We start from the raw sequence: 27,528 nt of genomic DNA, 5'->3' as shown, positions 1-27,528 counted from the left end.
TAATAAAAGCATCATTTATCATCTAAATAAACAGTCCGACTTTAGTTGAAGATGTTAATATATCATATTTGAATAGGATGTCTATTTTAATATACTATATTTGAATCAGATATCCGATCAATTTGCTTCGAAGAAGTCAAATATGGAGAAAAAAAAACTTAACATTCGATTATGAAATCAGATTGGATTTAGGTCTTATTCGAATTTGGATTTAATTTTAAATCATATCAGATTCAAATTTGGATTCAAGTGTAAATCATCCATATTAGGATTGGAGTTCAGAATTAGTTTCAAATAAATATACCATATCTAATATACATACATTTTATTAAAAACGAGTTCTTGATGTACCATATTGCTGTCTTGATTTGTTGTCGTCTAAAATTGGGTTCTTATTCAGATGTGAAAATAAAAGTCAGATTCAAATCCAAATGTGAAAATAAGATTTGAAATGTGAAAAAAATAAAAGTTGGATTCAAATTGGATTCGAATTTCAAATAAAAAATCAGATCCGGATATGGTATAAACCTTATTTTTCATCCATATTCGAATCAAAATTCAGACGTAGATGTATGAACATCTTTCCCTAATTTTGGGTCGCTCATGGCGGGCTTTCTGATCTATTCACCTCAGTAACCAGGCGCCCTTCTTTTTGGTGCACTTCCCGTTACTTGTGGGATCTGTCTTCGGCTGTGAAACAAGTGATGTATTGCTAATGAAGGGACTACAGCGTTTGGCTGAATAATTGAGCATCTCCCAGCATTTCTTTAATTGTTTATGTCCCTGTTCGTGTCTTTTCCGAAGACAATCGATGGCATTATTATCTCCCATCCCGTCTCCTGTTTCACCAATCACCGCTTCGAACTGAAGAGGAAGATTGTGAAAATTTTTAGTACCCTCACCGTTGCACGTTGCTGTCGTTCCCATCCAACTGATGGCCTCAGAACAGGGAGGATTTAATGCTCCTGCCTGCTTCACACGGCAGCATGGCTCCTGCTGTCTTCGAAATTAAAATTTTTCGAGTTTTTTAAGTGGACCAACAATGCGCCCCCCTTTTATGAGCCTCATAAATGGAGGTCTCACAGTAACCAGAAGTTGGAGGCAGGCTGAGCTGCGTGGTGTAGCGTTTTCCGGTCATGTGTCCTGAAATTGAGGGCTCCCCATTTCATGGTGTTGTGTTTCTTGGCTTTTCCGGTCAAGAAACTCGATGCCAACCAAAATAATGTGGGTGACCAAGAATAATTCCACATATTTTAAGTTGGAGTTGCTGAATTTGGTTTCTCTTTTGAGTGGTTAATTGCGTCTGGAAAAAGGGAAGAGAAAGGAAGCGATAGTCTGTTAGTTTGGCTTCTCTTTTGGGTAGATTGTCTGGAAGAGAGAGAGAGAGAGAGAGAGATGGGTAACCAGGCAACGTGCATGTCTGCGGAGGATGTGAAAGAGGTTGGCAGATCAGGGAGCGCAAGAAAGGGGAGGTCACAAAGGAAGATGCGTGCAGAGGAAGAGGCTCTGCACAGGCAGGCGTTGGCAATGGCCATCCAGCAGCATTCTCAGCGGTTCGATGGGTCCATGTCGAGGAGGATCTTGGGTGCCAACGGGAAGCAAAACCTTCCAGGGGTGTCTAGCTCTAGGAGGAGGGACCTGTCTGAGTCCTTCGCCCATCTCAAGTTGGTTAGTCTCCTACAGCACGTTCTTTTGCTTTTTTGCCTTTTTTTCGTGACTCATTCCATGTTCATATTTTGTTATCTTTCTTGTACATGGATATTCTCGTGAAATTAGCTTTTTCATGGAGAATTGTACTCTCTCGTTGAAATTAGCTTTTTGCTGGAGACTCTCTCTCTCTCTCTCAAATACACATACAAAATACACACGCGTGGAGGACAATGTGTGTGTTTCTTTTGTTGTTTTGCTGAATAGCTTTTCCTGTTTGGGTCTGTACCTGATAGAACTTTACTGCTTCATTATGGAATTGGTCGCTCTGTTTTTCCCCCCCCAAACGCTGCCAATTTTTCTTTGATGCATTACTTTCATTATGGAACATGTTGGCAGGTCCTCTAGGCTTTTGATCTTTATGTTTCAAGGACGTTTGGTGCTATTTACTAGCGTGATGGTGTCATGCCAATAGCAATGAGCACCACTCTGCATTCTTGTGAATGAATACTATAATTCTCCTGTGAGTCTTGAGGCTATTAAGTTGGTTCTTCTTTTCAATATTTATTCCTGATGCGAATTCTCACCTGTTGTTGCGTGATGACTTCCTTATACCGTTATTCACTTGTGCTGACTGGCCATATAGTATTTTTATATGGTACTCATATGAGGGCTTGGAGAAATATGTGTTGTTAGGGAGTCCACTTTTTTCATGATTTGCTGTAGAAGCTCAGAATACCTGCCTGCTGCTGTCTTTTCTGAGATGATAACTTAAGTTGAGGAGGCAACCTGTGTTATCTTTTAGGGTGAAAACGTATAATCCTGATCCAACAAATAATTCACCCAAAACAAGAAATCAATTGATTTTTTAGGTTCGATTCCATTACTAAACTGGAAAATATTCAGCTCCATCGTCTTTCTGTATTTGTCATCGTCAAGTACCAAAATTGTGCTTGTACAGCAACACTGAGGGCAGAAGCAGGTGAACGTTACCACGAAAGAAGTAAAAAATTATAACTTTGTAACGTCAATAGATGGAATTATGTATAAGTAACTCGATAATTTTAAGGGAAAAATGGATGGCAATGACTAAATTAGAGCTATGTAAGCTAGCATCTAGACCCACAATAACTGAATCTTATTCAACTAAAAAATGGGAAGTTGATTTGATGCATATTTTGCTGTTCGTGACCTAGCATGATGGACAAAGATCACTGAATATATGTGGATTTCTTTGTTCTAAATTTCATTAGAGAAACAGAATATGATTTTGTTGTGTTGCCCCATTCGTTTGTCATAACAAGAAAGAGAAACTAATGTGTACCCTCACTAAACATTGTCTGTAGGCACCAGAAATTTTTGACAGTTTAGAAACAAAAAAAATTGTTCTAATTCATGGAGAAGGATTTGGAGCTTGGTGTTGGTTCAAGTCAATTGCTCTTTTGGAAGAAGCAGGATTTCTTCCCATTGCACTGGATCTTGCTGGATCAGGCACCAACGGCACTGATGCAAACAGTATCACATCATTATCAGAGTATGCAAAACCTTTGACGGATTATTTATGCAGCCTACCTGAGAATGAGAAGGTGAAATAAGATAGGATTTTATTGTAGAGCTTGTGACTTTTTAAATGGCATGTTTAGGCATAAATCTTGTGGCTTTGCAGGTTATTTTGGTTGGACACAGCTGTGGAGGAGCTTGTATAGCTTATGCTCTCGAGTTATACCCAAAGAAGATCTCAAAAGCAGTTTTCTTAAGTGCTACAATGCTATCTAATGGGCAAAGACCATTTGATGTGTTTGCTGAAGAGGTATGCTGTCAATCACTTACAGGTTGACTAGCATTATCTAACTGGTGGTTGTTTGAGGAATGGTTCAGATCATTTAGTCCATTTATTTTTTGCATGATGGTCATCCATTTATGCTGACATTCCTCTTGTTAAATAGTCTTCCCTTATGGCAACCCTCCTTCTTCACAGCTAGCTTCTGCAGATCTTTTTTCTCCGGAGTCAAAGCTGTTGATGTATGGCAATGGTAAAGATGTGCCTCCTACTGGACTTAAGCTGCAGAAGCACCATATCAAGGGATTGTACTTTAACCAATCCACAGCTAAGGTGCGACTGAGAGAAGTTTCAGGTTTTTTTTTATGTTGTCTGACAGTTTAGATAATCTACGATTCTACATAAGTATTTCTTGATAGGCGATGTTAAGAATGACATTCTAATATTCTGTCTTTTTCTTTGGAAAAACATCAGCATACCTGTTGAAATTCGATATGAAATTGTAGTATGAAATCTTTTCTGAACTTCTGGATTGTAGAATCCTTATTTTTTGGTTGATCCTGCTTTCCAATTTCCTTTTCTAAAAAGTTTTCTTGAGAATTTAAGTTGTGATCATTCCTTGATTCTGTTGGATGATTGATTCTACTTGACTTATGAACTAAAGATCAAAATACTTTATTTCTCTATTAGGAAAGGTTAGAAACTAATTTCTTGAACTTCACTCTTAATGTACATCTAGGCTCTGGTGCTATTAAAAGGATTTAATTTTATAGCTGGAAACCTGGAACTCGTATAGTCTTTATTCTCTAAAAGCATAGGTTATTTATTTGCCCAAGTTGCTTTTCTGAAAGTGTATTGTGTTTGAAATGATCCTGAATTATGACTCAGGAAAAGGAGTACAAACAAAACTGGTTAATTATAAAACTACTAATTTTGATAAACTAATAGTCGAAGGGAGCAAACACTTACCATAATCCATTCTATCCAATAAAAGGGCAATGGATGAGGATGATCTATCTTTTTGTTTGGGTAATTAAATGTGGTTTTTTGTACTCCCTGAATTTCTCAATAATCATCTGCACTATTTGCAAGCACAGAATGCATGGCCATATCCTCCTGTCCTACTTTTATGAAATTTTGATACCATGCAGTTATTCCGTCATATCCTATACCCATGTCTGTGTCTACATAGAACATAACTTTCAGTTATTTGCACACGTAGAAATTTTATTTTGCTATTCAACTAAAGACTTGCAATCAGGAACTACTGATTTATTCTCGACACACATTTTTGTAATGTTCCATGTATCAGGCTGACTTTTTCCAGTTGAATCTACAGAATTGTCGCTTTCCTTCAAGCAGCTTCTGGGTTTTCTTGCAGCTTCTTTATATTACAACTTTTTTCTGGATATCTTTATTTGAATTGTTTTTATGCAAGGGAGAGTTCGGAGACGAGCTACCATGAAATCATAAATGAAATTTATCTTCTTCTTGATGACCAATAATTTTGGCATGATGATGCATTTTTCAGAGTTGGAATCCTTTACAAGCCTTATCTTCACAACCCTGTACTCATGCCCCTTAAGAGTTTCGCTTGTCCTTATCAAATTTGACCTTGATGGTATAATAGACTTCATACTTAAATAGTGGAACTGGACAGACAGGATTCTATAGCATGTGGAAAATCAACAATCTTTTAAATTGCCAAATTTTAGCCAAATAAAAGACATTTTTATGTTGAGGAAACATTATTAGAGATTGATTGTTTATCAAATTAACCGTGTAGATCACAACTGTAGTTAATCTTGTCAAATTGTGCAGGCGACTTACTGATGCATGTTATTAACAAGTTCTCTGCATGTGTTGTGGATTGAATAATGATCTCGTCATGCCTCTTCACTATTCCTCAGGATATCGCCTTGGCCGGTGTCTCGATGCGCCCTATACCATTGGGACCCATAATGGAGAGGTTGTCCCTTACTCAAGAAAATTATGGAAGCGTCCGGCGGTTCTTTATTCAGACGCTTGATGATCGTGTGCTCTCACCTGATATTCAGGAGAAGATGGTGAGGGAGAACACACCAGAAAAGGTCTACAAGATTAAAGGCAGTGATCATTGCCCATTCTTCTCAAAACCACAGTCGCTGCACAAACTTCTTGTTGAGATCACGCAGCTGCCGTGACAGGAAAAAACACCACGTTTGATATAATTTCTGGAAGTCTCAGAGAAAGTAAAATTGTAGCACGATCGAAGTTCACAAAATCATTGTGTCGATAGCTGCTGATCGCAAGGGGTTTCGGCTTCCACATTGGAATACTTGGTGCTGCCACGAATAAAATTGCCATTGGACAAAGAAAGAAAGACGTGATCACGATAATTTTGTTAATGATTTGGTGTGAAATGTTGATAAGTTTTTTCTTTCTCAAGTAAAATGCGTAACATTGCTAGCTAAAGAAAACTGTAGTCACTTATGCATGGCCATGTACGTAGATGTATAATAGCTTAAAATTTTCTCTCTCTCTCTCTCTCTCTCTCTCTCTCTCTCATGTTAAAGTATCGATACCAGAAATCTGGAGAGGCTAGAGAATTCGTTGTTGTGTCTTGATATTTCAGAAGTAATAAATTTTTTTAAAAATCAACAAATAAAATGTCTTCACAAGACTGTTCATAAATATGAAAGAAAATGACCAAATGTGTCGCCATGCTGCAAGACAACTGAGATTCAAGAGTAATGCGGGAGAGAATCAGATCTAACCGTGAGTTGCCTTGAGCAATTTCAATAAGAGACATCAAATGGGATAACTACCCATAAGCGGTTGCACATGGTAACGTTCATAAACAACTCTAGGATGTCTGAAAAATGAACCATGGGATCAAAGAAGTGTGTACTTTAGCAGCCAGTTTAAAAACCACTGACACCCATAGCAAACAATAAAAGCACATAACACATGCTGATCATCATTGTTGCCACCATTATCAACAACAGTAAAATAAATTTGATTAGATACGGATATCAAAACGGCTTAGTGTAAGCCTTGTCAGGCCGCTGACAAAAATATACAGCATTACCTGAAGAACCTTACAATAACTAGAAAATTACCATTTGGCCACACCAGAAGCGCCCAAAAAACTGCACCAAAATGCTAACCAAGCCATCAAGTTAATACACAGACCAGGCACCAACTCTTCTGGCAAAGGCGCTGCTGCTCTTTACACTGAACGCAATTCAAAACACTTACTGTTTGGCTTAACAAGTTCTCACTGTTACAAGGCTTTCCAAGTTGTCCATATCCGAGGTGGGGAAACACGGCATCTGCTGATTCAGTATATGCAACAGTTAACTTGAACTGGAAACATGCCACTCAGATCCATCATAGTTAGGCTGCTAGGAATGGAACAAGATGATAAAAAACTAAACCTGCTTTGAACTGTACAGCACCCAAAACAAACTCTTTAAAACTTCAAAAGGCATAGATTGGGACTTTCCATTGGAATCTCCATGCAGGAACAACCACTTCTTTGTATGTTTTCCTAATACCAAAGACCAAGAGCAAATCCAAATTCCCATTCCAGTAACCAGCTTAACGAATATTCTATAAGCAATCTACAAGACCTTTTGCCATCTGTTATCCGAAACTTCTCACGTCTGAAGAGGATGTCTTCATTTAACAGTAAAGGAATTTTCCTTGAACCCCAATCTGCCACAGCAATTCCATGTATTGTGTGCCAGAAACCATCACAGGCTTATGACACAAGAAGCCCAGAAATTTTGGAAAAGGCAAGGTTAGACCCCCTTGCTTTGATAATCCTGCCCAACAGATAAAGAGGAAAAAATACATGGTAGTCAGACTCAGCCATTTGGTTCATCAATTGTATCGCAGTAGTAAATACAGCCACAACAAAAAAAATGGCAAGAAGACGCCACTGTGCATGGAATTTACTGCTTCATTTTATATGTTAATGCCGTTGCACGTTTAACTAGCGTTCCCACATTGAGATTATGTGTCTCACGCTCATCACCAAAAGTTAACCTACAAATTTACTCTTTGATTTCTCACCAAGGCACATGATAATGTGAGTCAGTTTTTCCCAACATTTTCAATATGCAAAATGCAATTATGATGTGATTGCTTTTGTCATTTTCTTTCTCATTTTAATCCTCCTAAAAGTTTCCCAGAATGAATTTTGTCTCACTAACCAACAAAAGATCGCTCAGATATGAATATTAGTAACGTAAGTTGCCTTTCATTCAGATAATTAAGGAAATGGGAGAAAGTCTGTTAGAAAAGATCAACTTCATCCCTGTGAGAGACTGTCAGCGTAGGCAGACAAACCAAACAGGAGAACTAACAAGAAGGATGTAGACCATGTATCTATGTTGAGCTTTGGAACCATACATGAAGAGTGCAGAATTAATGATCACAACAATTAGCTTTTAGATCCAAATATTTATCAGGATCTATTGGCCCTCAGATAATGAAGATGATGGTCGATGAAAAAGGCAAAAAAGAAAAGGATGAGGGTTGATCAAGGAAAACAATAAAATATCTAATACTCAAAAACAAGTACAACATAAACATGTTGAAAGACAGACAGAACAGCTAGCCACCTTTTATAATATTAAGAACCTGTTTCAGATTTCTGGACCCATATTTGCTTCTGTCAATAAAACAAAACCAGATTACTAGAATTCCAACATGAAACATGTTTGGGAGTTTAAAACAGAAAAAAAGGCCAAAGTTAACTAGAAAACGTAAATTAGGAATTCTTCTATACCTCATGCATCCAATATCCAGAAGAACCTTTCTTTGAAGGCTTTCCATCAAGTGGATTGGGCAAATTATCAGCTTCTTTTGACCCTTGTATTGCGGCACGGCGACTGCATCTGTGAGAACCTAATAAAATGCTAAAGCTTCATAATCACTGGAAAACTATATCCCCTTTTTTGACATCATGCAGTTAAAAAGGAAAACAGTTAAACAACATAACGAATTCAAAACCTTGGTGAGCTATACCATTCTCCATAAGCACATCGCTACCACGTCCAGCCTCTTGGACCCTAGGTGTTCCACTCCAGTTTGCCCCTGAAGCATCAACTTTTGTCTCACACTGATCAAGTGAAAGGTCAGGAGATGATGAAGCACCATGTCCTAAACGGGCATTATGAATTCCCTTGTCTTGGCGTCGGTGCTTGCCAGTGGGGAAAGATCGGTGAGCATCTACGCCATCTTCAGCCTCCAAACCATTGACTCCTTGTTTACTAGGAACAACTTGCTTTGGTACATGCACGCTATCAACAACTGCAGTTGGTAGATGTCTAGGTAAACCAGACAAAGTCAGAGAATCGTCAGTTGTCAAGCTCAGCACTGCATCTGGGTGATGGAAAGGAGCCCAGACTCCCCTATCGGGTCTCTCCTTGTTTCTAATTCTTCTTCCAGGCTTGTCATTTGGAAGCCTAACGCCATGTGAATCACTGGCAGGAGTCCTCTCATTCAAAGATCTTTTAGTATCAGACTCTAATGAAGAAGCAGATGATCCCTTGCTGGAAAAAAGATCCTTTGGACCTGAATGAGAAGGCCGAGGTGGACGCTTATCCTTCCCAAGATCTGATGGTTGCATTTGCTGCTCAGCCTTGGCAGGTGCAGGTTGCTGTTGACGTTGTCGTACCTCCTTCTTTGATAGTATACTTTTGACAACACTTCCACTAAACTCACGTCTGTAGTTTAGCTTGGAAGATATCAAGCCAGCTGAGTTCTTCATTTCAGAAGTCACAGTTCGTTGTGCACTAGATCCCTGCATGGGCATTAAATGTTACGCTAGGCCATGTATGATTTCCTAGAGGAGCCAACCCCTTCAGAAAGAAAAAAAAGTTCCACGCTTACATTAGAAGCTTCTCTCTCTTTCGCCTTTAAAAGTAAAACTTTCTGCTTTCCAGTTTCCACATGTTCAGATGCACCTGCGATATGTTGGAAAAGCAGCAGAACATTATCATCCATACGTGCTTGAAAGAAGTGTCATCAACTTTGGAAATACATAAAAGTGTGGAAACCAGAGCACCTTGCAGAAAATAAGGTCATAAGTCAGCCGAACATCAGGAAATCTTCAGTAAAGCTATATGGTGAAACTAGCTACTAGATGATCCAACTAGCTGCTAGTCAGCTCTGGTCACTAGTCCACTGACTTATCAGTGGCCTTCAAATAACCAGGGCCTAAGTGCCTTCTGCTTTATTACTTTTGAAATTTTAGATGTGCTTTAACTCATTAATGATTTTAACTGACTCGGGACTGACTAGTGCCCAGTTTCAACTATTCTTTTTAGAGTAGATATATGACCGAACTGACTAGCTGCAAGGTTCAACTATTCTTTTTAAAGCATGTGTGTGTGTGTGTGGGTACGTCCTTTATACCTCACAATTTGTTTTAACCAACAAGGACTCATCTCAGCTCTTCCTTTTAGAGAACCGTGTCCAACTTCCAGTTTTCATAAATTAGGACAAAAGCATATGTGATCCTAAAAATGACAATTGAAACAAAGGTCAAGAAAATAATTCTGGTTGGCAGTAAAAGACCACAAGCACAAATTCAATCATGAACAAATCAGACCCACTTTGCACATTAACAATGTTTACACAAACTGAACGGCTAGTATCTATGGTACACGCTGTAGGTTGGCAACAGAAACCAAAAAATGCACATTTGCAGCATCTAACATTCATGAACACAGAAAACTACAGAGAGCAACTAGGAAATCGAAAATAAATCATGAAAAAAGAAAATATCTGGCTACATATAGCTGAAGATTCTAATGCAGAACCATTTTGAAACACAGGAATAATAGGAGAAAAATGAGCAAATTACAGCATCTGAAATCAAAGGCCAATAATACTAATCATATGCAGTTTCCACACATACCACCATCATCTTCTAATAGTTCTGATCCAGTAATTTGCACGGCACCAGAATTGCCTGAAGCCTGCTCATCCTTTCTTGCCATCACAGTGTAACTTGATCTATCCTTACCACTCGAAACTTTAAAATTGTCCCTCAAAATGTACTGCACATAATGTGAAGGGTGTATAGTTAATTGACACCCATCTTTCCTCTCAATATTTTGGCCTACATTTTTACCATGTAATCCTTGCGGTTAACTTACAACAGATGAAAAAGATAAGTTCCAGAACCAGCATTACTGACTACCAAGATAGTATGCAGGGAACAGCAAACAAAAGGATCAAAAGCCAAAATGGAAAGAAGTCTGCTCAAATAAATCACATTATGTTCAGGAAAAAAGACAAATTTCTCACGTCCAGATACAAAGGGGAGGTCATAAGACCAACTTATCACTGAAAGAACGTCTTACATACCACTCACATGACAACTCTGGATGCCGGCATAAACAAGGCTTTGGATACAAAAAACTTGGTTTAATCATCATTAGTGATACCCAACGAGGTTCCCAAGATCAAATAAGGGTGATTTCAAAGTTTTCAACTAGAGATGATATGGATTTAAACAGGTACAGTCAGTCAGATACAGCTGGTTTTTTGAAAATCAAATACATGTTATATATATAAATAAATAAATAAATAAATATATATATATATATTGGAAAAACACAAAAAAAAAGTTAGCCATTTTGAAAACGCCAAAATGAAAAAAATGCGAAAAAAGTGCCTTTTTGCTTTTTTAGCATTTTTTTTCTTTTATTCAAAATTTTCCTTTTATTCATTTTTTCACGTTTTGTTAATGTTAAACTGCTTGTTTTCATTTTCTAATTTTTATTTGGTGCAAATCTACTTACTTTTTGATGTTTGTGTTATTAGTTTCTCACTTATTTTACTTTTTTCTTAATTTTTAATTTTTTAAGTTTATAAAAAATACCATATTTTCCCCCTTTTTTCAAGTTCTCCGTATTACATCTGAGAAAAACCTCACTGTTTAAAATGCAACAAAATCTTTTGTGACTATGATATATATATATATATATATATATATATATATATATATATATATATATATATATATATATATATATATATATATTTGACAAGGCTCAACAGTTCAACTTTTCTAAGCGTTGCAAGGAAAAGAGTTTACAACTGACTACAAATGAAATATTTGATTGTGGAAACGTTGTATATAAGATCCTTACCGAATGTTGGACAAGTGGCATCAACTATCCACTTTCTGGACATTTCTAATTTCAAAAATAAAACGCCCAAAGTGTCAAACAGTGCTAGTATCAACATTCAGAAATGTCAAACACCAATAACTACTCTCCTATAAGTGTTAAGGTATCATCAGTCCTCAACGGAAAAGTCGGTTTCCGGGGAAAGGGTTGTCATGGCCCCCTGTTGCTCCTTCAACACCCAACTCCCACAGTCCATATGGTGGTTTGGCTGGCTACATTCTGACCACCAATTTGAAATTATCAATTATTTTTTCCTTTTTTTATTTTTCAGAAGCCTCTTTCATTAGCTATTTCTTAACCAAAGGATGGTTAAAGGGGATCACATCTTTTTTTCCCCATTAAATCCTCCACATATAGGAATAGACCAGTTGGTTCTGCCCATGAATACTCTTTTGCTTTTTCACCACCCATCTCATTTTGCAACCCATCAACCAGAGCCAGCAAATTGGTCAGTTGAGGTTACACCAAGAAAGAGGTCAACCTTTCTTTAGTTTTTCAGTTTTCTTTTATGTTACCTTTCTGACCACTACCAGCTGGGTTTCCCAGCACAGGAACCTCCAGCCACTTCCCAGTTAGTAGGTCCCCAAAAAAGGGGACAAATATACTTTTATGAACCAGAGACTTCTCTAGGAACTCCAAATTAAGAAGACTTCAAAACAAAAAGAGAAATTATAAAATCGGTGTTTAAGTTTATTGTTAATAACCATAAGTGTCAATCTATGAGATTACTTGCATGCAGTGAGTACTTTTTAAGACTTTGTGAGTTTGAAGAACAGCATACCACGGGAGTTGAGACCCTTCTTTTATCAGGCCCTCTCTTATGAGAAGTAGCACTTGAAACTCGACCAGTTCGTCCACCAAGCTTGCCATTGGATGATTTTCTCTGTTTACCATTCAATTCAAATATGTAAAGCAAGAGTTATCTATAAAGAAATCATACAAGTGCAAGATCCAAACCAATATCTTAAAACCTTAAACATAGAAATGGAAATGACATGAAATAACAAATAAAATTTTGCACAAGATGTTGTATACAATGCAATGTTCTTTGAACTGGAAACAGCACCACTGTAGCTTGTGCATTCCCCCTGTTGTATACCACTGTTAGACATAATAAAATTACTATTCTTTCCCTTCTTGATGTCATTGCCTGGAGAAAATGCAGCTACGTTTTTGCATCAAGCATCATCCCATTACACAGTACAAGGTTTTGAGTGTTTTTTTTTTAATGCCAGAAAACTTGCTTTTTTTTCTTGGCAGTTATTATCTCGTTGAAGCATGCTACAGCATAGGAATTTTTGTTTCCTCTGTACGTTATTTTTCCATATTGTCACTTAGTCAATAGACTGTCAGCAAAATGCTAAAGACACCTGAAGTTCCTATTGATTCCATAAAACAGAATGTCAGTAGAAGATGTCAACTGAAGAGAAGACTGAGCTTCGAACTCTCATGGGAGGTGAAGAACATAAACCACAAGGCCTAAGTATGCTCAAGAGGGATGACTAGGAACTCATGAAAAACACAAGACGGACCTCACCAGAAAACAACTTGTCATTACATAGACACACCAAAAAGGTCATTGTGTCAACCAATAGATTGTTATTCACCAGGTCAACCAAAAGATTGGGCATTTTTAAGCCAATCAAAAGAAGCTCTCAGAAAAATATAATCAGTTACAGCTAGAGCAACGAGACATGGATTACAATCAAAGCTTAAAAGCAAATGCTCTTTTAAGCCAATAATACATGGATACCCATTACAGTCTTAAATTTAACATCTCAAGTGAAAAATGGAACTGTTTGTTGCAGTTAAAAAGCAAATAGACAACACTTGCACTGTAAAGAAGAAAAAATCCATGATGACGATGATGATAGTTTCCTCACCTGAGACCCATTCTTGGCAGCTCTTTTCTGTCGCACAAACTCCATAAGAGGAGTAACGATGAGTGTCTCCTTGGCTCCACCTGCACAAAAATGCATGTAAAGTATTCAAGGAAAGGAGATGGCAATAAATCAATGGTGTTCTTAAACATGTCAGAAACTAACTAGCTCGTCCTGCTTCTCTTCTTTCAAGCTGTATCTCTGCACTTGGAAGATTCTCGACTGGCTTTGCAAGCATTTCTAGGAACTCCAAATATTCTGGGTCTGATAATCCATCAGAAAAGCATATGCTTACAACAGAAAAATCAAGATGCAAGGTCAAAGATAACAGACTGGAACTGAATAGGAAAGGAGAGCAGACATAGAACACAAAAGAGCTTGGCGTACACTATGCATCCACATGTTTGCAGACACATAGAGGAGAAAATAAATAACAAATGCATAAATTTTAGTTGCCAAAAGCCAAGAATAAATCTGAAAGATAAAAAAAATATACCTTTCAAAATGGTCCCTTCACGACCATCCTTTTTCGACCATGACTTTGGAACACGTTGTGAAGGAGCATATTCAACAACTGTCTGAAACCGAGTGCCTAAAAATTGGATGATAATTCTTATGGAATATGCACACAGTAGAACCCAATTCAACCAATGAAATGTTTGCAAAGGAAATAAGCATAGGAAAAGAGAATCAAAGAGAGAAACTTCACGAAATCACCTTTCTCATCAACAAAAACATGACCATCAAAGAACTCAGCAAACTCTAGAACATCTTCAGGTCTTTTAAAATCAATATAAGCTCGACCACATTGCATGTGCTTATGGCTACAAAAATAAATGGAATCAAAATATGTGTTAGTGACATACCATCAGCTACAGAAACACTTAATGGTGAAACGATCTCTGACATATTTTATAATTTGTAATGTAGTTTTGTAACTTCACTCGTGAGTGTTGCATTATGCTGGTAAGATCATTTATATTCCAGGTAGCTGTCAAAAGCAAGGTAATTATCGCAAAGACCGGCTGGCATAACATCCTAAACTACAGGTGGTAAGAAGGGAATATGAAAGGTGTCAAGTTGAACACCCTCGATGAGCCACCAATCCCGCCATACTGTTGTTCGAGCTTTCCCATGGTGTTCTCCTCTTAAGGCTTGGTGTGGGAACAAGGCACTCATTGAGGAGAGCCAATCAGAAATACAAAACCAAACGTTTCAGTGACGTATAAAGGACATTATGCTTTACAGACTCAAAGCGAGAATTAATGATCATAGCCTCGTAGCCCCAGCTTCCAGTTCAATTGAATCACCAAAACATAAAATGAAAACAAAGACAAGAAACTGTAGCAGCATACCCTGCCACTAGAACGTCCCCCCCCCCCCTTCCACTATGCTTTCAATAGTCCAAGCCTCTCCCTACTTTCAATCCCTCACCTCCCCAACTCCACCCCCGCCCCCCGCGCAAAAAACCAAGACCCAAAAAGAGAAAAGGGAAACAGACCCCAGATACACTACCAGAATGTAGAACCTAAAGGGCATATAAGATATACTACGAGCAACGAAAATTCCCTAAATTATGTAGACGAAGGAAGATAAACCCTAACTCTGACTGTCATATTCTCCAGAAGGACCCAAAGCCGCTAAAGGAAAACGTCCGTTTCTGCCTGCAGAGCCACCAAAACCCTAACTCGTATCAAATCGATTATTATAAAAAGGACAGCAAATCTCGACGAGAAATGGGCCGAGCTGGACTGAGCAAATTATCATCATCCAGAACAAACAAGGAAGGCAGAATAAGAAGGAAGAAGCAAGCGGAACCTGATTTTTCCGGGGCGAAAGGCGGCCCACCGGTACCGGCCGGTGAAGCCGGAGTCAACCTTCTCAATCAGCAGAGCCTGGGAGATCCACGGCGGCAAGTGCCTGAGCACCACCTTGGTGCGATCTGGCGGATCCTTCATGTGCGCGCGACGCCTACTAAAGGACAAGGTTTCGTGGAAACCAATTCTCAAACTTGAGGGGCGAGTATCAAAGAAATTGCGAGATGTGAATGTGAGTTTCCGCGGGTTTCACATCTTACGGATTGCAAGGAGCAACTCAAAACGACTATAGCAAGGGGTGGGGGAAGAGCAAGAGAGGAGAAGAACAAGAATGTGGTGGTCAACCTGAGGCTCGATCGCTAGACACCATATTACAAAATGAGGGAGGGCGTGTGCCCCTCTGAACTATTGATGAGTCTTGTTCAGGGGAAGCAGAACGAGGAAGAGTTGACGGTTACGAAAGAGAGAGACAAGGAAGGTAATATTTATATATATATAGATACGACAACGATCTCCTTACACCCAGGTAGTTGGCGTAGGAGGTACGGTTGATGCCTTTAAAGCGTCCACCATTCTCTTAAATAGAAGTTAACAAAATTTAGGCGGCAGCAAATTTACCCCTTTGCCTTAGTCATCATTTTTGTGGTATATATATATATATATATATATCATAAGAACCATACCATTTGGTGAGGGACAAAAACTACATTTTTTAAGCTTTTTGTGGCTAAAATTTTTTAAATAAAATATAAACATCCTAACATATTTATAATAACTATTTTAATGTAAAAGCATGATTCAAATTATTTTTATAAAAAATATAAAAATTTCTATTATCAAAAGATTGATATGAAAAGGTGTCATTCACTTTTACTTATGATAAGAACACTATTAAAATAAAAAAAAAAATCAAATTTGATATATGCTGTATATTTAAAATTAAGGTTATATTGCAAAAAAAAAAAATTAAACATCACATTAAAACGATCAGTCCTTGTTGTTCCTGACCTGATAGTTTAGTTTCCACTAACTAACGAACTAACTAACTAACTAACTATATATATATATATATATACGACTAAAATGTTGCAGTGGAACAAAGTAACTTTTGAGCCAAATGGTGAAAAGAGATTATTCTTATATGTAAATAAGATTGTTCCTAGTGAACCAAACATACCACCAAACAGTAAGCAACCAAGATATTTCCCCGAGCATCTCTTTCATTCGCCTGACATGCTGATTTTTAACCAGAAAGAATCAAGAATGAGAAATTCATGACAACCAACTGTAATGTTGGGCGTTTCCGAAAGAACCTTCAAATGTTTCTTTCTTAACTATGCATTTCCAGGGAGGACTGAGGAGGTAGGTGAGAACACAAAAGCGTGCGTGTTCTTATGCAACTTGGCAAGAAATTAATGGGCCAATCTGTTAGAAGGATGTAGTAAATGTTTTTTGTTCCTAATGGCTGATACAAAGTAACCTACAGATATGAAAATATCAACCGTGAGTTCCATCTAAGACAAAATAATCCAATACCAAGTATGGTTTGTCTTCAATCGTGCTGCCGATGGTCATTTCCGTGAGTGGAATTCCTAGCACTTCATGTGTAAAGCATGAATTGAAGCATTCGACTCGCAACTGCCCTCTCTTGTCTTCGATATTCAGAAACCTTCCAAATTGCAAAGAAAGACGAACAATCCAAATGTTATATGAGAGCCTATTGCAGGGATGACATGGAATTGGGTGGAGGTAAGGAAGAAGGGGATTCTTGTGGTCGATGCTTTACATGATGATGGGAGGACGGACGCTCATGGGGAGGAAGAAGGAAGACGCAGAACTGGAGCTGAACTCCCAATGGATCCCACCGCGAGATGTTTCTCCTCTCTCTCTCTCTCCCATTCTCTCTCTCCTTCTCGTTTAAAACTTTTCTTTACCCTCTCCCCATATATTCTTTTCTCTTTCTTTTCAAATGGAAAGACCATTTTTAAAAGTGTACAGATTCGATTTTATTTGGACAATCGGAAGAAATGTCAATAGTTTGGATTCTGGTTGGATGTAATAGGATTACTGCAAAAAAAAGTCAGGCATGGAAGAAAAAATAACATAATATTAGAAAATTGGATTGAATTCGGACTTAAAATATGAGATTTAATCAGTTTCAGATTTAGTTTTGAATAAATATTTACTTGAACCTTTATCATAATGGAGATCAGGTTTCGAATTTTAGATTTCGGATGTCAAAATAAAAGGTGGATTCGGATCAAACTCTTATTGTGAATTTCGAAATCAGATTGGAACAATGTTGTAGACTTTTCTTCATCCGCATTCAATACAAATATCTGAACATTATATAAATTAAATATGGTAAAGAATATATCTCATACGAATTCCATCTGCTTGACATCCCTAATTAGAGCCAAGATGTAGAGTCGTAAGCTGACAAGGTCCAAAGTAAATCATTGAGGATTAATTTGAAATGAAAAGACCTTTTCTTCCATTTTTAAATTAACATTTTATAACTTTTTGAACATAAAAATGGATAATAAGCTGATATTGCCCTCTGCATATCGGCCGCCACTGCATGGTCTACACTGTCTACTAAGGGTCAACTTAAAATCCAAAAGGGTAGCAAAATTATCGAGCAACCCAAAAGGCCTACCATCATAAAGATTTCAAAACTTAATTCTGATAGCAGTCCGAAAGATCTACGACCACAAAGGCGTCAAAATTTGATGATTTAAGAGGCACTTTTTTACATTGAGAAAACATGATATGAAAGTAAAGTCTTATCAAATCAACTCTGAGACGACGCAGTTCAACATAAGTTCTAAAGTTTGACATTTTTACATGACGACCCATTTCCTTAACTCCTCAAACTAAAAAAAAGGAAAACTTGACCTTTAGCTTCAATTTTACAAGAATTATGCCCATGACAAAGCTGGGATCCTATGGATCGATTGATTCATCTCTGATCTCTCTGCCACTTAAGGGGAGGAGACAGAGAAGTAACTAATTCTAAACCATTTTAATTCAACAAATAATGGAACGAACCAAAAGTTGTCCAACCATCTCATTTTTTAACTTGGACCCCAAGCAGGAGACTTCTCACCGTCAATCCAAATAAGGTCCGATACGTTAGAGAAGCAGCTTGGGTAGAATAAAGGAGACCCAGTTATGCATTGATTCTACATAAGTCCTTAACCCACATTGGGCATCCATAAAAGGAAGTGGATGTCTCATTCCCATGAAAAAATCTCAAAGAAATGCTTTACAAGTTACAACAAGGATATAGCTCATGAATGATTCCGAAAGTCAAACAAAAGGCATTGATTTACATCAAAGAGCCGAGAAGAGAGCATTCCTTCAATGGTCTACCAAAATTTTTCTTCCAACAATCAAGTGATATTTGCGATACATTCTTCAAAAACAAAGTACACAATGACTGACCTCCCGTTGAGTCCGATTGTTGTTTCAGTCGGTCCGTGCACTGTATCTAACGTTTCCTCTCTTTCCGCCATTTGTACACAGGTCGGTCTGTTGGGCAAACAAGCTCATCATCACGAAGCTTCCTTTTTCTTCCTTTCTTCTGCTTAAAAGAAATCAGAAAACTTAGCAAGAACAGTGAAGTGTGGTGATTGGCTGATGCCATTTGTACAGGAGAAGAGAAGAACCTGCAACTCTGTCTGCAATGCCATGTCCATGTACATCCTTTCTAGAGTATTCACTCTCTTCTTCCTGGCCTCCAATTCCTCATACGATGCAGCAGTTTTCCTGAATAGCATACATACAAGAATCTCACTAGAGAGTTTACTAGCCAAAGGCGCTATGCAGTGGACTTTCAAAAGGGCCTAGGCAGAGCCTAACCAAGCCAAAAATGTTAAATGAGGGGGGTTTAAAAAAAAAAAAGTGAAAAAGAGGATGAAGGAGAAGAAGAAAAAGAAAAGCAAGAATCAAAATCGAAAAAAAGAAGAAAGGTAAAAGCAGAATGAGACAGGAGAAAATTTTTAAGACATTTTGTTCACTTGGGAGCCTAGGTAGCCACCTGAGACCTCGTGTTTTTGATTACTAAGCTAAAGAGAATGAACACTCAATGTCTTAACTACACGAACACAGAAAATGAAGCCAAAAAAGGGCTAACAACTTGACAAATAGACCAGCCACAGGTGTCTATCAAGTTATATGATTGGTTGGTTTTCTGAATCAGAAAACCAACAATCCAATTTTTTAATCCAACATTCAGTGCATCTGGTTCCAAGACGATCATAGAGAAAAACTATTTTATTTCCTTCTGATGAACCTGATTCTTCACAATTTGTAACTTTGCATTAATTTTCAATTAAAAAATCTAAAAAATGAGGAAATATGCATGGAAAATTTCAGAATAAAAAGACAAAAAACAGATGATTGGCTATAATAGAGGACAAAATGGTACTTTATTATTTCTGGCATATCTGCAGATCTAGAATGGGGAGACGCTTCTTTTCCAGATAAATGTGATCTTATCTCTTTGGCCTCCTCCCTAAGTTTACAGACAACAAACAAGAATTCTGTTAGTGTCCAGCAAGATCAAACCAATACAAAAAGGATCCAACTAGGGAACCGCCGAACCGGCTCCCATCAGCAGGCACATATAGAAACCTGAGCATAAAGAGCACATGGATTGGACTTCCCTTTGAAGCTCATGCCAGAAGTAGACTAGTAGTATTCTCGCCAAGCAAACAGAAACTTAAATTTGCAATCCTTGGCAACAAGCAAGAGAAACGAAAGAGTTTGGGGGGAGGAGTGATTCTCTCCCAAGGGTGTGGCACACTAGGGTCACGAGACATCCATCTCAGATGTCTAGTCATGAGATGAGGTGTCTCTTAAACTCCCTCTACAGTCACAAGTGTAAGGGTCCAATGATTTGACAAGTAACTTTGGGATATATGAGACTCTCTCAAGACACCCAATCTCATGTGTCATTAATGAGCTATACTTTTGAGATAGACTGTCCCAAAATGTAATCTTGAGAACCTTCATCCACCCATCCAGACATGTCTGGAAGAATCCAAAAGCACGTTCATTAAGACAACATCTATTCCATGTTGTGCAGTCATGATGTTTGAGATTTCGCTTTCCTGCAATGCAAGTTTACTTCTAGACGAAAATATAATCTCAGGAACTAATCAGGAACCGGCCAGTATCTCAAAGACTTTCCAGGCCATGCGAGAACATGATCATCCACACAAGTATAAATTTACTTTTTATTACCCTGTTGCTAAAAATTTCAAAAAAATCAGAGAAATTCTAAAGCATTTAGAAAATGGTTCGTATACCATCTAGCAAACCAGACTAACAAAGACAAAGTCACCAAGAATGGACATTGATGATGGAACCTAGACTACAGTCTACAGCCCAATCAGAGCCGGACACATTGTAATAATATTAACATGACAAGATGCAGGTGTAGTGACTGATTGCCGACCAGAAACCATATTCAGCAGATTACACACCAACCAAGATACACAACTCAGCCAGACAAACAGCCAGGTAAGAGATATTCACACAAGTTGGATACAGCACATGGCAACCTCATCATAGCTCCTCTTCCCTCAGGAAAGAAAAAAACAAAGATACACTCTATCAATCAAGTAAAATCAAACAGGAACTACCCACAATAAACATCACCTTTTAGTTACAAGAAGTCACAAAAGAAACAGTATGTACTGATCACCAGCAGTTATCTAGTGGTTATTTATTAGTAAAACACTAGATTATCCAGTCATTTAGAAATTAAAGATTTCACTAGTTACTGCAATCCCCTGACACCAAAATTTTGAATTAATAACATGAGAAAGGAGTACGGTGAACATTGCTGCATGACACATACTTTATTTCCAACTTCTAATATTTAAGGGACTGTATAAGTCATCTTAAAAGAAGGCTCCAAATCAGAAATATGAAAAGCTGTTACCTATCATCAGCAAAGTAAATGTGTTTACTTGCCGGACGATTGCCTAGATAATGTAATGTGGAGGACAATCTTTCAATTTTCTGCTAAAAGAAAATCCAAAAATCAGTTCAATTTCAAAAGTTGCATACGACAAATACAAATTTTTAACCAAAAAGAAAGACCTTCTTTTCACTCTGAGATTTCTGAAGCACATAGCCCATATCTTGAGTCCTCATCATCAAGAGTTCCTCGGCACTGTATTTGTTGGCTCGATTCCTGAGATACATAGTCCCAAAAAAATTAACTGAACATCTCTTTTAAAGGATCATTAGAAACAAAAACTATAATAGTTTTCATATTACGCAGGCTTGTGTACTCCGTCAACAGTCCTTGTGTTGACCATCTTAAAGTAAAATTCATCAGGGTTCTTGAACGCTGCTTTCTCTTTAAGTTTCTGCAAGCCAAGCAAGCACAATAATAAGCTAAACATACTTCACCAATGACAGCCACTAATAGTACTGCTTTGTTGTACATTAAAAAAAATGACCTGAAATGTGCTTAGTGTGGGGGGTGTGTGTGTGTCCAAGAGAGAGAGAGAGAGCCTACTCGGATCGTTTCCTCTTTTTTATGAAAATCCCGAGCCCTTAGAACATAGTCTTTGTGTTTCTGAAGGAAACCAAACTTTTTCCTTGATTCTCTGCAGTACACCAACCAACACCTTAGAATTAGAATTGTATAATAAAAAAGAATCAAAGCTTTGAAAGTAGTAATACTCACGGCTGGGACCGCTCTTTGTGAATGCGCCTATGGATTACATTCTTCAAGGATGACATTTTGAGACTGAAAAGTGGAGGCCTCAAAAAGTTGACTTCTTAATTAATGCCCCACGATCTCAGTACTTCCTCTGTGCAAGACTGCAGCATGATTAACCTAACCATAACTTTTCAAAAAAAAATCTACAGAAAACAGAAGTATACCTTACATATGTTTTAAATCCATATTTGGACTCAGAACCAGACTTTGCATGTTTCAGGTTCCTATCTAGCATGATCTGGACCAGGAGTTGTCATTCGGCAAAATATTTCTATCAGACAACAACAATGATATTTTTCTTCTTTTCAGTCTCAGCTTTCTCAAGCACATCCTATGACTTAAATCTTGGTCATCAAAAGTTCCTCGGCGCTTTACTTGTCTGGTTGATTCCTAAGTCACATAGTATGTCTATTATTCAAAAAAACACAAAAGTGTGCACTAGTTGTGGAAATACTTCGGTCAGCAGAGAGAGGGAGAGAGAGAGACATGGATCAAGGGGTGACAAACATTTCATATAACAATATATGATCAACAAATATTTTATATAACAGTAAATATTTCTTTCAGCAATATATATACATATATATTATTAATATTTCTTGGACAATATATGTTTTAAACAACAAGATAAATATCCAACAATAACCTCAAAAGTTTAGTAAATCGCTCACAATAAGGCAAACACTTTGGATGTTCTAACCATAGCCACAAATATCGTTCTCGGGTTTTTATCGGCAAGGTTTTTCTTGGGTGTTTATCAGCAAAGTTGTTTTTTTTTTCTTCGGAAAATCTTAGTGTTTTTTAAAAACATAAAAAAAATAAAATGTTAGGTAAAAATACAAGAAATGAAAAACTAATAAGTATTGTATTGTATTAGGAGGTTATGTTAAATACTTAAAACAAGAGAAAATAAAACAATGAACCAAAGGATGAAAAAATAAAAACAGAAAATGAAATAAAATAAATAAATGAAAAAATTACGATGACATCGAGATAAAATCACGTTAAAATCATGATAAATTCAGTTTTAACTATTTATCAATATATCATTATATTTTCCCGTTTTTATCGTTTTCTTTATTTTTCTCTTTAATATCGTGATATTTTCAAAAATATCACCATATTTGTGGCTATGCGTCTAACAAGCTGTAATCTAAGCCGCATAGGTATGGTACGGTTACGGGTCTAGGTTTTGGTATCGTGATTTTAGAAAATCTGGGTATGGCAAAAAAAGAATGTATGAACAAGTTAGATATACACAAATATGTGTGTGTATGTGTAATTCCACAAAAAAACGCAAATTTAAAACAAAATTCATACTCAATACATCACAAAGACAATGCTTAAAACTTACAAAAGGAAATTTTATGGTTTGGATTGGTTTCAACCCGAAACTAATCCAAACGTACCATTGCCGTACCCACGTACCAGCACCACCGTACCGGTACTTGGGGAAAATCACCATATTAGGCTGCAATGAGTGATACATTACAATTTAGCATTTAATGATTGATTCCATAACTTCACTTTTGTTTTGTTTGTAAAGGAATATTTCAAATCCACCAAGAAGAAGAAAGGAACAACTCACGTAAGTAATATTAATGTTGCTACATTCATGAGAAGCAAAAGTGAAACCTATCAAGAAAATGCATCATTATGTTTCTCAATGTCATTAAAGGCGATGGGGGAAGCGGGGCATTATGTTATCATGAGGGAAGGCGTAATTCTTGAGGCATGCTGAAGGTTCAAATTCAAAATGGTTAAATATATATAATATCCATAAAAATAATGAGATAATATAAAAGAACAACCAAAATGACAAGTATGTAAGTAAGCAAGCAACAATATAAAAGTACATATTACTTGTGTTAACCATCTTTTGTACACATGCAAATTACAGTCAAGTTACATTCACAATGCAGATAAAACAAGTTATATCTACAATCAAGAAATTATACTGAAAGCAACTTAAACAAACATGAGGTCACCCCCAAATGGACCTGGCACAGCAAAATCTTCTAAACAATAGTATCTCCTTTCCTAACAATACCTACTACATGAAAAAATATTCTGCCTTAGCATACCTCAGTTGCAATCAATATAAAATAAGCCAAATCCTCTATTGTTTCACAAATCCAAATCAGACACCTTGACATTCTTCACAGACCTTCAACTTCCTCAAATTAAACCTCCTTGATATTTTCGGAAAAAGAACAGCATTAAAAGCTACAGAAATGTCTACGGTGATAAAATTCCAGGATGAAGACTAATAATTATAGAATATCTCAACAACTTACCAAACTCAGTCACGAAAACTTTTCAGGAAGGATGAATACAATGTGGGGTTAGAGAAATAATCAAATAACAACTCATAGTTCATCCATGGTTGGTACTTCCCTATTTCTTTATACAGTGACTACACAAGGATTTGGTAGAAACATAGATTATCCAGGCTTTCGCTTCCCATTTCATTCGCTCAAAAACAATTCATGGTACGTATGAAAAGATAAAGTCGAAAACCAGCTTTATCTTTGCACAGCTTACACTCTTGTTGGAACGTATCATTTAGGCTGCTATTACATTGATAAGGAACGAATTAAACAACAACTCTTCGAAACCATCATCACGTTTCTCTGTCCCTGTCCGTTATATGACCTCACTAATTGCTTTCATCATGTGCCAATCGTTCAATGTAAAACTGATCCCAGCTGCCAAATCAGTCGACCAGATTTAATTAAATCTAGCTGATCCGATGCAATTCAATATTCTGAATTCTCAAAATGAACATCATTTAAAAACTCACTTTATAAAACCATCAGTTTCAAGCATTAATTTGTAGCCACTCACTAGGATTATTCTCATGCTTGGTGGTGACCTGATGCTATCGGGAAACTAGAAATAGCAGGTTGAAGTGTTGAACTCCATGACTTGGTCACCTATAAGCTTTTTGCCTTAAGCTGGATGTTTATTAAATCAAATTATCAGCATCCTATTGAAAAGAAGAAGACAACAGAAGAAGAAAAAGGTAACATACATACAGTCCAGTGAGGGATGGATGCGAGAGGGAGGGCCATTGCCAGCCCTCACCTACAAAGTTACTGAGCCAAGCTTCTTTCTGATGCGTACGGTATTTCAAGTATTTGTTGGCAGTGATCTGTGATTCTTCTGCCTAACAGCCTAAAAGTTTTTCCCTCAATATCATGAACACTTGCAAAGAAAAAAACTAACAAAGCCCCAGAAGGAGAGCCAGAAACACCCCAATTACATGTTAATATATTCAAAGTAGTATGCAACACATTTTCTGGAAAGCAAGCTTCAAAACCCTCTTCAATCAATGAGAGAAAGAGTGCACTCTCATCCCTCTCTTCCCATCGCTGGAAAAAGAGTGCTCAGGGTGCTTGCTGAAAATGGCACACACACACAGAGACAGAGAGGGGGGAAGAGAGAGAGAGACAGAGATGACACAAAACAATGAAAAAGATAACCAAATACGGCAGCCTGCCATTGACGATTGGAAAATGGAGGAAGGAGAGAAAGAGATAGATACAGAGGGAGAGAGGTTTACCTTTCACCGTTGCTGAGAGGCTGCGCTGCTGAGGAGATGCCCACAACGTTTTCCTGCTGAAACGATGCGGATGAGGAAGAACCGCGGGAAGCTGAAAAAGGGGGAGAGAGAGATAGAGGTGAAGACGAAGCCCTAACAGGCAAACAAAATTTTTCCTGCAGAAAAAATCGTATTACTCTCGGTTCCGACCTTTTTCGAGTGAAATTTCTCTGCTCTCTCGATTCACACGCACAGGCGCACATACATTCTAAGATTTGCTCCTCAATGAATAATAACTTTGAATTTAAAGAGCAGTTGCTGGTTTTTGGCCGATTGGCGAATTGAGATCTGTGAAAAATAATAGCAGGAGGCTCTTTCATGAGGAATAAGGAGCCAGAAGTTTTTTGGGGGAGCACAAACGTTTAACTATAAATTTAATTTAAAATTTTAAAGCATATTATTGTATTTGAATTACAACAAATAAAAATCATCTTTTTAAATATATTATACCTAAATAATATTAAACAATCACATTTTCTTAAAATTTTTACATTTTTTAAGTTGTATTGTATTTATTCTACAGTTCTTATTATATATTTTCATATTTTGTATTCCAAAATTTATATTGTAAATATCTTTACGAAAATTTCTTAAAAGGGACGTTAATGTCATTAGATATATTTTTGTCCACAATATCCTTATGTAAGGTTTTAAATAGTTTTCATTTTTAAACTAAACAGCCGTAATTTTATGAGTTCATTAGTTTCCTGGTTTCTCTGCTTGTAAAACTAACTAAATAACAGAAAATAAATATTAATATTTTATGTTTACTGATAATTGTTTGTATTTTTTGGTAATGGAAAACTTTAACTTTGCTGTCTATTGTAAAAAAATATTAAACTCTCATAAGAACGTGAAAAGCTGGTTCTTACTGATCTTTCGATGTAAATGTATGTCTAACCGAAAATTTATACACGTATAATGCTACCTTCTCTAAGAAAAAATAAAGTGGCATAGGTACACATTTTTTTTATAAGTTTATAAGTTTATTTTTTATTTTTTTTAATGAAGAATGGGGTAGGTCTGCACAACGAACCGATCCAAATAGGGCTTAATTCTAACTTGACTTGTTTATAAACGAGTCAAATTCAAGCTTACAAAAATACTTGAAACGATAAACGAATTGAGTTCCAATTTCATGAAATTGACTAGACTTATAAACCGATATTCTATATAATATTGTCAAAACCTGTTCATCAATCACCCGTTTTAAGTTTTACAGTAAAAACAAAGTTTTACAGTAAAAACAAAGTTTTACAAGTTATACGAGTTAAAAGAATTAATACTTATACAAGTTAATGTTAAACGAGTTTACGCTTAAATGAGTTAAACAAATCGAGTTTGAGTTCTATTTTGTATAGTCGAGTAGAGCTCGAGCTTCTTGTAAAGAGCTCAACTTGAGTTTTTTGAGCTGAGTCGAGATATAAACATATAACTATGTTGCACAATAATATTGTATATGTTAGCAAAACGTATATGATAAATCAATGACTGACTGAATCACCGGGTTAATAAGTTGGCTCGTCGACTCGATCCGAACCGACTTGTGTGATTCTCTAACCAACCAACCGGGCGAGTCACACTAGGCGGCCGGGAAAATGTGGATTTTGGATCTCATATTTAACCAGCAGGATGAAATACTCCCAGTTAAATATTGAACACCAAAAACGAAAATTCGATAGCAGTAACTTTTGAGCCTGCGATTTATGAACAGGTAGTCCAAATTAATGCGGAGACCCGAGTCTATCATTATCACGGATCCATGAATATCCATGACCCGATTCTCTCAACAGGCTTGGATTGATTGCGTTGAAAGCTTTTAAACCCTCTCGTCTTTCCCAAGCAAACCAAACAATTGCCACG

The 27,528-nt window shown here is 37.1% G+C and overlaps 3 protein-coding genes across 13 annotated transcripts; 1 reads left to right on the top strand and 2 right to left on the bottom strand.

The window, feature by feature from the left end:
• Positions 1–578: 578 nt before the first annotated feature.
• On the top strand, positions 579–5,944 carry LOC116258136 (putative methylesterase 12, chloroplastic). The gene is made up of 5 exons (XM_031635269.2): positions 579–1,668; positions 2,994–3,233; positions 3,314–3,457; positions 3,626–3,760; positions 5,338–5,944. Exons 1-5 carry the CDS (start codon positions 1,396–1,398, stop codon positions 5,608–5,610), a joined length of 1,065 nt encoding a protein of 354 aa, XP_031491129.1. The 5' UTR covers positions 579–1,395; the 3' UTR covers positions 5,611–5,944.
• A 457-nt stretch (positions 5,945–6,401) lies between these two features.
• LOC116257760 (regulator of nonsense transcripts UPF3-like) lies at positions 6,402–15,794 on the bottom strand. Of its 3 annotated transcripts, XM_031634733.2 has the most exons (12): positions 15,318–15,793; positions 14,217–14,323; positions 13,996–14,091; positions 13,665–13,763; positions 13,503–13,582; positions 12,401–12,502; positions 10,341–10,482; positions 9,311–9,384; positions 8,444–9,221; positions 8,205–8,323; positions 8,038–8,087; positions 6,402–7,236 (listed from the first exon to the last, which is right to left on the bottom strand). In XM_031634733.2, the coding sequence occupies exons 1-11, from the start codon at positions 15,455–15,457 to the stop codon at positions 8,049–8,051; spliced, it is 1,776 nt and encodes a 591-aa protein (XP_031490593.1). In that variant the 5' UTR covers positions 15,458–15,793; the 3' UTR covers positions 6,402–7,236; positions 8,038–8,048. The 3 variants fall into 3 exon arrangements, with proteins under 3 accessions (XP_031490593.1, XP_031490595.1, XP_031490596.1); XM_031634735.2 differs by lacking the exon at positions 8,038–8,087 and having other exon boundaries at positions 15,318–15,794; XM_031634736.2 differs by lacking the exon at positions 13,665–13,763.
• A 2,675-nt stretch (positions 15,795–18,469) lies between these two features.
• On the bottom strand, positions 18,470–25,986 carry LOC116258050 (probable U3 small nucleolar RNA-associated protein 11). 9 transcript variants are annotated; one of them, XM_031635125.2, is made up of 12 exons: positions 25,816–25,986; positions 25,627–25,717; positions 25,100–25,238; positions 24,909–25,018; positions 22,026–22,162; positions 21,855–21,945; positions 21,611–21,702; positions 21,431–21,524; positions 21,270–21,349; positions 19,749–19,835; positions 18,988–19,087; positions 18,470–18,902 (listed from the first exon to the last, which is right to left on the bottom strand). In XM_031635125.2, exons 5-12 carry the CDS (start codon positions 22,079–22,081, stop codon positions 18,810–18,812), a joined length of 693 nt encoding a protein of 230 aa, XP_031490985.1. In that variant the 5' UTR covers positions 22,082–22,162; positions 24,909–25,018; positions 25,100–25,238; positions 25,627–25,717; positions 25,816–25,986; the 3' UTR covers positions 18,470–18,809. The 9 variants fall into 9 exon arrangements, with proteins under 9 accessions (XP_031490985.1, XP_049934848.1, XP_031490986.1 ...); XM_050078891.1 differs by lacking the exon at positions 24,909–25,018 and having other exon boundaries at positions 25,096–25,238; XM_031635126.2 differs by lacking the exons at positions 24,909–25,018; positions 25,100–25,238 and adding an exon at positions 22,226–22,451.
• Between the last annotated feature and the right edge of the window lie 1,542 nt (positions 25,987–27,528).

Source organism: Nymphaea colorata, chromosome 7 (assembly GCF_008831285.2).
Source record: "Nymphaea colorata isolate Beijing-Zhang1983 chromosome 7, ASM883128v2, whole genome shotgun sequence".
In the NCBI taxonomy this organism is placed as follows: Eukaryota; Viridiplantae; Streptophyta; class Magnoliopsida; order Nymphaeales; family Nymphaeaceae; genus Nymphaea; species Nymphaea colorata.
Note: the sequence above shows the minus strand (reverse complement) of the source record. Positions and strands in the feature narration are given on the sequence as shown.